Source organism: Theropithecus gelada, chromosome 7a (assembly GCF_003255815.1).
Source record: "Theropithecus gelada isolate Dixy chromosome 7a, Tgel_1.0, whole genome shotgun sequence".
NCBI lineage: Eukaryota > Metazoa > Chordata > Mammalia > Primates > Cercopithecidae > Theropithecus > Theropithecus gelada.
In genome coordinates this window covers 16,323,404-16,333,766 of record NC_037674.1, presented here as the reverse complement: position 1 = coordinate 16,333,766, position 10,363 = coordinate 16,323,404, and the positions used below count along the sequence as shown (strand labels likewise).

At 49.9% G+C, this 10,363-nt stretch overlaps 1 protein-coding gene and 1 pseudogene across 2 annotated transcripts; one reads left to right on the top strand and one right to left on the bottom strand.

Moving 5' to 3' along the window:
• Positions 1 to 225: 225 nt before the first annotated feature.
• On the bottom strand, positions 226 to 3,750 carry CHAC1 (ChaC glutathione specific gamma-glutamylcyclotransferase 1). 2 transcript variants are annotated; one of them, XM_025390198.1, is made up of 4 exons: positions 2,908 to 3,750; positions 2,463 to 2,498; positions 1,316 to 1,357; positions 226 to 1,180 (listed from the first exon to the last, which is right to left on the bottom strand). In XM_025390198.1, exons 1-4 carry the CDS (start codon positions 3,262 to 3,264, stop codon positions 956 to 958), a joined length of 660 nt encoding a protein of 219 aa, XP_025245983.1. In that variant the 5' UTR covers positions 3,265 to 3,750; the 3' UTR covers positions 226 to 955. The 2 variants fall into 2 exon arrangements, with proteins under 2 accessions (XP_025245983.1, XP_025245982.1); XM_025390197.1 differs by having other exon boundaries at positions 226 to 1,357.
• Positions 3,751 to 8,049: 4,299 nt separating this feature from the next.
• Positions 8,050 to 8,576, top strand: LOC112628058 (annotated as a pseudogene).
• Positions 8,577 to 10,363: the final 1,787 nt, after the last annotated feature.

The following is a 10,363-nucleotide window of genomic DNA, read 5'->3' as shown; positions in this document are numbered from 1 at the left end:
GAGCTGAATTCTGCACAACTCAGGGGGCACTATTTGCATGTGTAAGGCATGAACTGTACCCGTGAGAGTGATGTCACCTGCTAATTCTGCCTGCCCAGCTGCCCCTCCCTGGGAGAGAGGGAAGAAGAGGAAGAGGGAGCCCTTTCCCTTCTTAGGAGCCTTCCAGGGCATCACCACCTCGCTTGCCCCAAATCCCCACCTGAGAAAGAACCACATTCCAGCCCAGCACAGATAAAGAGATAGTTTTATGGATAACAATATGGGACAGACTGGGAAGCTGTCAGGGCCAGTAGTGATGAGCTTCCCAGGAATAGACCAACACACAGGCAGGAGTGGCCCAGACAAGTAGATAGACAGAGGGACAAGGAAACCACCAAATGAGTAAGAGGCCCAGGCCAGGCTCAGCAGCTGTGTCCAGGCATCAGCTCCAGCTCTACCCTGGGGAACCAGTGGAGGAGAAGGGCTGGCCGGGGCCTCAGTCCTTGCAGAGCTCCTTCTCTTCATGCCCTACTATCCCTTGTCCAGCCTGCTGGGATCCTTGGCAGGTGGAATTCCCAGGGCTATGGATGGCTGGGCTGAGTGAGCAGAGGATCGAGCCTCTTGGAGACTCCCTGGGGAGGTGGAGGCCTGGGTGGTGTGGGGTTAGCAGCAGCACTTGGGGGAATCTGGTCAAGTTCCAGGATGAGGCCACTGCTCAGCAGGGCCCCCTGTGTCCAGGGCAGGTCCTCCGCCTGCCCACCACACCAACATGGTGCAATAAATAAAGTTTCAAGTAGTAAGTTTAAAGCAGGAGAGCTGGAGGCTGGCAGACTGGCAGGGGCTGAGAAAGAGAAGCCTCCAGCCACCCACCATGTCTGCTCAGTGGGCTCAAGCGGTCGCAAGTCTGTCTTGTGCACTGGAGTGGGGGGTCTGGCCTTGATGTCCACATGGGCACTCCCCGCAGGGGCTCAGCCCCTCACACCAGTGCCAGAGCCTGCTCAGTGGGGCAGAAGCAGGGCAACATGGTGCCCACAGCGTCCACGATGGCTGCCAGGTGCTCATCCTGCGCCTGAGGCCCACAGAGCTGCATGAAGTCTGCCAGACGCAGCAAGTATTCAAGGTTGTGGCCGGAAAAGCCCCGGCAGGCCAGGATCTGCGTGGCGATGGCCTCTTCAGGCGCAGGGCCCAGGTAGCCAGGGTTCTGTGGGGTGGCCACATAGGCCAATGCCTTCAGTGGCTGGTCAGGAGCATCTTGGGGATAGAAGGTGACCTCCTTGGTATCGTAGCCACCAAGCACTGCCTCTCGCACATTTAGGTACTTCAGGGCTTCGCTTACCTGCTCCCCTTGCACTTGATATGCCACGCCCCAAGTGCAGCCCTGGGAAGAAATAAGGACACCCAAGGTCAGTTATGACAGCTCCTTGCTGCTCCCTCTCCTATGCTAGCATGCCACCCCCACCCAGGACTATGCTCTATAAGGGAGGCTGTGGTAGGCTGATGAGCCATCTGGTGGCAGTCCTCAAGCCATTGTTCCCTCTTTCTTAAGAACAGTTGAAAGGCCAGGTGCGGTGGCTCATGTTTATAATCCCAACACTTTGGGAGGCCAAGGCAGGTGGATCACTTCAGGTCAGGTGGTCGAGACCAGCCTGGCCAACATGGTGAAACCCCATCTCTACTAAAAATACAAAAATTAGCCAGGCATGGTGGTGCACACCTGTAATCCCAGCTACTTGGGAGGGTGAGGCAGTAGAATCATTTGAACCCGGGAGGTGGAGGTTGCAGTGACTTCAGCCTGGGTGACAAGAGCAAGACTCTGTCTTTTAAAAAAAAGAAAAAAAAAAGAAATAGTTGAGGCCAGATGCAGTAGCTCACGCCTGTAATCCCAGCACTTTGGGAGGCTGAGGTGGGCAGATCACTTGAGGTCAGGAGTTCCAGACCAGTCTGGCCAATATGGTGAAACTCTGTCTCTACTAAAAATACAAAAACTAGCTGAGTGTGGTGGTGCATGCCTGTAATCCCGGCTACTCAGGAGGCTAAAGTGGGAGAATCGTTTGAACCTGGAAGGCAGAGGTTGCAGTGAGCCAAGATCGCATCACTGCACTCCAGCCTGGGCAACAGAGCGAGACTCTGTCTCAAAAACAAACAGATAAACAAAAGAAACAACAACAACAACAAAAAACAGTTGGCAAAGTGGTCTACTACCAGGGAAGACAGGATTCCTCCTCAAAGCGTGGTCCAGGATGCGGTGGCATCGCCTGTAAGCTTGTTAGGAATGCTGTGTCCCAGGACCCACTGTCATGCTACTGAACTAAGATCTGCATTCTAACAAGATCCTCACGTGATTCGGTGAGAAGCACTGAGCTAGAACACGTTTCTACTCTGCCAGAGAAGCATCACACAGAGCTAGCCTGCAGCCTATGAGCTCTATCTGCCGGTCCCCCTTTACCCTGGGCCAGGGTCCCCTTCATGATTCAGGCACTTACCTCATGGTCTTCAAGGAGCGTCACCACACGGCCAGGCTAGGGAGGGAAGAAAGATTTTGAAACAAACAAGTTAGAAATCAGCTCTGCCATCAGCAAGGAAACCTTTATCAATCCCGCTGGCCTGCGCCTCAGAGTGCCCTGCTCTGCACGCTCAGAGTCCCATTCATGCAGGGGAAGGTGGGGGAGTGACGCACGGATGTAGGAGAAACAGTAAGACAGATGTCAGTGGTCCCAACTGGTGATCAATACAGGGATCCACAGGTTCACAGACTCCAGCCATCACAGTGATGCACTGGACACATACATTTAAATAAGCCACAAACCCCAGACACAGGTTTACACATTTCTTTCTATTAGCCCAGAAAGCCCCGGACATTCCAGGGCACTGGCGCCCAGTATCCCGCCCCCAACCCCCTCACTCCCCTGGGCACGGATGGATGCTCACCATCTTGTCGCTGCCCCGATGGAAGGTGTCTCCCTGCCAGAAACGGCGGCTGTAACCGCGCACGAAGCCCACACGGCTGTCGCTGTAGGCGAAATCGGGCCTCCACACCAGGGAGCCGTACCCGAAAATCCACAGAGCTTGAGGGTCGCCGTCGTTTCGGGGAAATTGAGCGGACGGTGTAGGGGACTGCGACGCGGCCGGGGTGTTCGAGGCTGCAGACTCCTGCTTCATGGTGCCGGGCACAGGGATAGGCCCAGGCGGCCTCCGGGGCTGGTCTCCGGCGTGGGCACGGAAAGACCGACGGACGCACACACCTGGCCTGGCACCGCTCGGTCGCTCCAGCTGAGCGCCCCCCATGGAGGCGCCCTTTAAACTCTCTTGCCGGGAGACCACGCCCACCACGGCCAGCTGCCGCGGTGATTGGGGCGGGGCAAATCCCCTTTTGGCCAATCAACTTCGGATTGTGCTTCTCACTTAACCCCGCCCCGGGCCCAGCGCGCCCGCTGATTGGTTCGGCTCCACCTCTGTGGCAAACCTGGCAGGAGTGATGCAACGGCAGGGGAGGTTTCTCTAGCGCCGGCATGCAGCAAGGGCGCCTCGGATTGCGTCAGGCGGCGGGCAGGGGGAACCCACCGGGCACAGGGCGGGCACCGGGAGTCTCCCCAGCCGCCCCCTCATGGCCTGGGCCCCTTGGAGGTACGGCGAGCGAGTCCCAGGCGGTGTCTGACCAGCCTTGCCGCTTGTGCACCTGGCCGAGTCCCTGCCAATCTAGGTGGCACAGACTCAGTCCCAAGTCGAGTCCAGGGCACGTCCAGAAGGAGCGCTCTGGGCGTCGTAAAATTCCGTCTCTGGAGCCCCTCCTGAGATCATGCACTGCGGGAAAGCTGTCGGAGGCACCGTCCGCATTCCACTCAGGTGCCTCACGCCGTTGGCCAGTGTGAGCAAACGGAGAAACTGGGTCGCGGGGGGCGGCAGGGGGTTCTGCAGAGACTGCGGGAATGAGTTAGGTAGGCCAGGCGCCTGAAACTTACAGACCTCACATGAGGGCTACGCCCCTGACCAGGTGTGGGACCCCTTGAGCCCAGGTAGGCTCGAGGAAGAGCCTGTTAGAGCGCTTGGATGGGCCGGCAGTCACTTGGGCTATAAAGGGTATAAAGATGCAAAAGCCAGGCTAGTCTTGCCCCCAAGGCGATGGGTTTAATTCTTCCTGGACGTGAGATTTTGCAGCAATGATTAATCCTTAGGCACAAGGTCCCAGGAGCAGCGGGCAAGGAGGGCCCAGTGAGGTCCTCACAAGGCTATGGCCAGCTACTGGTCTTCGCCCTTGGCTTCTAGCCTCCCAGCCGAGTCCACAGGCCTACTGGGGTTGACCCCCTAAACAGCAGCAAGGGACTGCCCTCTGGGGATGTCGCTGACTGTAAAATGGAAACAGAGACAGCTGAAGGCCTTCTCTCCGAACTGGCCAGGAGATGGCTGGCAGGGGAAATGTGCAACATGGCTTCTCATTCGATTCTAATTCAATATTTAAACTAAACGTGATCTGCACACTTCACATATTCATTCCCAAGGTGTCGCAGACGTAAGTGGGAAAGTTGCACAGCAGTGTGTATAGTACGAAGCTATTTCTTTAAAACAAAAAGTATTCGTGTAAGAAATAATCTGGAAGAATATATCTAAACTGTTAGCAGAGGCTGGCACCAGAGGAGGACTTTCAGTATCAAACTTAGACATTAATGAAAAAGTCTGGATTTTTTTTTTCCTTTGACATGGAGTCTCACTCTGTTGCCCAGGCTGGAGTGCAGTGGCCCAATCTCAGCTCACTGCAAGCTCTGCCTCTCCGGTTCACACCATTCTCCTGCCTCAGCCTCCCGAGTAGCTAGGACTACAGGGGTCCACCAACATGCCCAGCTAAGTTTTTGTATTTTTAGTAGAGATGGGGTTTCACTGTGTTACCCAGGATGGTCTCGATCTCCTGACCTTGTGATCCGATTACAGGTGTGAGCCACCGCGCCCTGCCAAAAGTCTGGATTTTTATAAGGAGCATGAATTACTTTTCCAACCACGAAAAAAAAAAAAAAAAAAAAAAAAATATATATATATATATATATATATATATATATAGAGAGAGAGAGAGAGAGAGAGAGAGAGAGGCACATGGTCCTTTCTGGTTATTCCTTTTTTTTCACTTTCTCTCCATTCCCCACATTCACTCTCCCTCTTCTCTTCTATCCTGTCCACTTTAGTTGATGTGAGCACCTCCTTTGTTGGTAGCTTCTTAGAAGAATGTCCTCTTCTCCATTCACCAGCTATGGGTTGTAGGCCGGGAAGTGGGAAACTGGTATCCACACATTGTTGAAGTATCTTTCACAAACAACCCTTTGAGAAAGCAGCTTGGTGATACAAATCAAGAATCATAAAATATCCCTGCCCTTTGACCCAATACTCCTTCAGGAAATTATTCAAAATACGGGAAAAGCCATATGCCTGAATATTTTCAATGCATTGTTACTTTTTTTTTTTTTTTTTTTGAGGCAGAGTCTCCCTCTGTTGCCCAGGCTGGAGTGCAATGGCACAATCTCAGCTCACTGCAACCTCCGCTTCCCAGGTTCAAGCGATTCTCCTGCTTCAGCCTCCTGAGTACCTGGGACTACAGGCACCTGCCACCACGCCCGGGTAATTTTTGTATTTTTAGTAGACACGGGGTTTCGCCATATTGGCCAGGCTGATCTCAAACTCCTGTCTGTGATCTGCCCACCTCGGCCTGCCAAAGTGCTGGGATTACAGACGTGAGCCACCACTCCCGGCCATTACTTATTATAGCAAAAACAAGAAAAAAACTACTTAAATATCCAAAATTAGCTAAATGTTTAAGGAAATTATGTCAGTTTACCATTCATATGACGGAAAAATGTACATGCACACACACACACACACACACAAACAACCTAAATACCCAGCAATAATTAGTTGCATAAATATGATATAGTCCATTGAATTTGTGCAGACATTAGAAACAATTATGTATGTCGGGCCGGGTGCAGTGGCTCACGCCTGTAATCTTAACACTGTGGGAGGCCAAGGTGGGCAGACTGCCTGAGCTCAGGAGTTCGAGACCAGCCTGGGCAACACGGTGAAACCCCGTCCCTACTAAAAATACAAAAAAAATTAGCCAGGCACGGTGGCGGGTGCCTGAAATCCCAGTTACCCGGGAGGCTGAGGCAGGAGAATTGCTTCAACCCAGGAGGCGGAGGTTGCAGTGAGCCAAGATTGCACCATTGCAGTCCAGCCTGGGCAACAGAGCAAGACTTCGTCTCAGGAAAAAAATAAACAATGTAGTAAAAATGTGTATGAGTGCATATTAAGGCAAAAATGCAAAATATAAATTTTCATATGTACTATTGTTAAAAACAGTAACAATAAAGATAGGGAGGCAGCAAATACCAGTGTGTTGGGATTGTGAGCAGTTCTCTCCTTTGTTTTCCAAGTTTTATGGAAAGTAATGTTTAAATAATAATAAGTTAATTTTTGCTGGGCGTGGTGGTTCACACCTATAATCCCAGCACTTTGGGAGGCCAAGCAGGAAGATCGCTTGAGCTCAGGAGTTTGAGACCAACCTGGAAAACATAATGAAACCTCATCTCTACAAAAAATTTTTAAAAATTAGCCCGGCTTAGCGACATGCACCTGTGGTCCCAGCTGCTCAGGAGGCTGAGGCAGGAGGGCTGCTTGAGCCCAGGAGGTCAAGGCTGCAGTGAGCTGTGATTGTGCCACTGCTTTCCAACCTGGGCAACAGAGCAAGATCCTGTCTATAAAAAACAAAAAAAAGTTACTTTTATAGAGTCATTAGTGGTTTTCTGGTGGGGGAGGGATAGATAGCATACCTGAAACATTTAGGGAACATTCTCATGATGCCCGTTCTCAGACCTCCTCCCACCCTGACCAAAGTCCCAGTGTTTCATAACTCATTTGGCAATGTCTTCAATAACCTGATCTTGCTCCTGGCAGAGTCAGACATTCCCTCCTCTATGTTCCCACAACACTTTACGCCACTGCAGTTTACTGATCTGCCCCTTCCAACTTGTGCTTACAACAGAAACACTCATTTATTACGTGCATACCATGTGCCAGGCAATTGCTAAACGCCTTTACATCATCCATTCTAATTACACGTTTCTTCACTACTTTGTGAGGTAAATATCATTTCACAGATGAGCATGCAGGAAAGCTAGGTAAGCCCTGTTGGTGACGTACCAGAAAGTAGTGGAGCCTGGGTCTGAAGGCAGCTGGGCCAGCTCCAGAGCCTCCTGGCTGGGAATCATTTGTGTCCTGCCTGTCACTCACCTGAGCGCTTCCCGAGAGCATGGTTCATCGCTGAAGGCCCAAGAGAACCAACACAAGTCAGGCACGCGGAAGATTCTCCACAAATATAGGTAGAATAAGTGAGGCTGTTGCTTGGAAAAGGCCAGGGCTATATCCCATGTCCCACATAACACAAGTTCAACCTCGACCCTCAAAATAGGAATCTCCACAGAAGTTGGCCCAGGGGATCTGCAACACCTTCCTGGGAACATGTCTTGGCTGTCCCCATTCCTTGCTTATTCTTGCCAACAACATCTGTGTCTTTTCCTCCCCGCGGGACACTCCCAGGCAACAAACCACTCGCTTAGCTGGTTCCCCTCTGTAACTTCAACAGCAAACCCTTCCCGTCTTTCCTTCTAACGCCCCCCAGGAGGGGGCTGCTGATGTCATGCCCACAGAGGTGCCAGCTCATGAGAGGCTATGGGCCCAGGCATCACCTCCACCTTGCAGAGTGGCACGTGATGTGCACGTGGTGTGCACGTGGTGGTTTCCTTTTTTAGATATTTCCCAAATTAACTGTTTCCTTATTGTTCCCCTCCGGGTGGCTACCGCTCATCTCCTGAGGATCTGTTCCTTCTGTCTTCTCTTACCAGAGATTGGCATCACCTCCTGGTGTTAGTCAGCATGTTTATCTGAAACAAGGGAAGGCTGTTTTAGGAGCTAGGGAATGATGCTAATTTATACGCTAAAGGATGAAGTTGCCTTATAATGCTACTGATTCCTGAAGGATGAAAAACCTTCCCAGAGGCCTGAGTGCGCCGTGTGCCAGAACTGGTGGCATCAATGGGCCTGCTATGTCCAAAGAAGAGGCTGAGGCCGCCGAGCTCAGGCCTGAAGCACCTGGGTACCCGGATGACAAAGACGTTGGCTTCCTTAGTCCGGAGGACTGTCCGGGCTGTGAGCAACAGGAAGCTGCAGCCCACGAGGGCCACTCGCAGTCTGACACCTTCCGCAGTAAACAAGATAAAATAACTTCTTCAAGATAAGCCTGAGCATTAGGTGTAAAAGTTGGTGTCTGAACCAGGGCCTGTAATGACCTTTCTTATATTCTAGAATAAACGAAGACAAAGGAGATTTCAATGAAGAAGTTATTCAAGATGGAGTCAGAGTGTTAATCAAAAAGAAAGCACAACGAACACTTTTAGGAACAGAAATAGTCTATGCTGAAGACAAATTATCCAGTGAGTTTGTGTTCAATAACCCAAACATCAAAGGAACATGTGGCCATGGAGAAAGCTTTACTATTTGAAATCTCAGGACGCCTCTGACCATAAGCTCCAAGACAGCTCCTGGAAGCCCTGGGGCTCACAAATAATTCATATGACTGTCACATGCTTAATGTGTGCCTGCCTCATGAGGAAAATATAATTGATGCATTTTGGAAATGTATTAGATTCCAGAAGAAATGATATTTGTAGTCTCTGTAAGGGACAGAAAATGAGAAGCCATCACTCTCTTTGGATCATTTGACTCTCTTGCATCCTTTGTTTTGAACCAGTTTCATTAAAGTTGTCTTCCTGGGCCCCTGTTTCTCTATATCCTGAGCAGTGTGCACTCATCAGGTCTCTGTTGGATGGCCTGAACATGCACCTCCCTCAGCATTTCTCCCAACCAGACTGGGGGCTCCTACAATTCAGAGACAGGACGTCCTGACTGCTGGTAGTAACATGGTGGTACATTGTTTTTCCACCCAAACTTAGCATAGCCTGTTTACATTTTTATCAAAACTTGCTTTTTGTTGTTGTTTTTTCTTTTTTATAAAAAATGTCATTGTCAGATGCCTCATTGCGTACCCTTTAATAGTACCAGGCAAAGATTTCCTTGAACTATAATACAGAATACTTCTGAGTGATGGTATCAAAAGGTGAGAAAGACTTCATCCATCTGTTTTTTAATCCATTTCTTTGGCCACCCTATATGTCTGCTCAAAGAAGGGATCTCAAGCTGACTTTCAGTTGAGGGGCCTCTTAAAAGCCATCTAGCCCACCTCCCTCAATTCTGTACACAAGGAAGCAAAACCCCAGGGAAGCCAAAGGGCTCCTGTCTGCCCCTACTCCACAGGCGTGGGGAGAGCGAGAACTCTACCCCCATCTCCCCTTCCTTGTAGATGACACATGTGCTCTGCCCTCCAAGGCAATTAGTGAAGGCAAATGGTCTGGCTTGTCTGGTCAACATTTTGATATAATCTCTTTATAATTTTATGGAGATCAGCTGGGCGCGGTGGCTCACACCTGTCATCCCAGCACTTTGGGAGGCCGAGGCAGGTGATCACTTGAGGCCAGGAGTTTGAGACCAGCCTGGCCAACATGGTGAAACCCTGTCTCTACTAAAAATACAAAAAAACAAAAATTAGCTAGGTGTGGTGGCGCACACCTGTAATCCCAGCTACTGAAGAGGCTGAGACACAAGAATTGCTTGAAGCCGGGAGGTGCAGACTGCAATGAGCTGAGATCACTCTACTGCACTCCGGCCTGGACAACAGAGTGAGACTCCATCTCAAAATAAATAAGTAAATAATGTATATATACACACACATATAGATATACACATACACACACACATGCACGCACGCACATATGTATATATACATACATATACATATACATATAAGTAAAATTTTATGGAGATCATATATTTTTATTTTATTTTGAATAGGAAAAATATTTTAAAACACTTTTATGTGAATTATCTTCTTGTTTCTTTAACCTTTGAAACAATGGTTTGTAGCAGAGAAGACACTGTAGCAACCTAGAATTATGCTTTTGGAATGTGGTCCTAATTGTGAAAGAGAACATGGGGCCTTTTCTTAAAACCCACTATGCATACACTTTCCTCATGCTTTTTTGAAAGCTGGTTCTCATGGATTCAAGTAGCTGAGTTCATTATGTTTGTTTTACCTACTAAAGTAGCTGGCACAAAAATGCACCAAAACCGCTGGGTGTGGTGGCTCACGCCTGTAATCCCAGCACTTTGGGAGGCCGAGGCAGGCCGATCACTGAGGTCAGGAGTTTGAGACCAGCCTGGCCAATATGTTGAAATCCCGTCTCTACTAAAAATACAAAAATTAGCTGGGCATGGTGGCAGGCACCTGTAATCC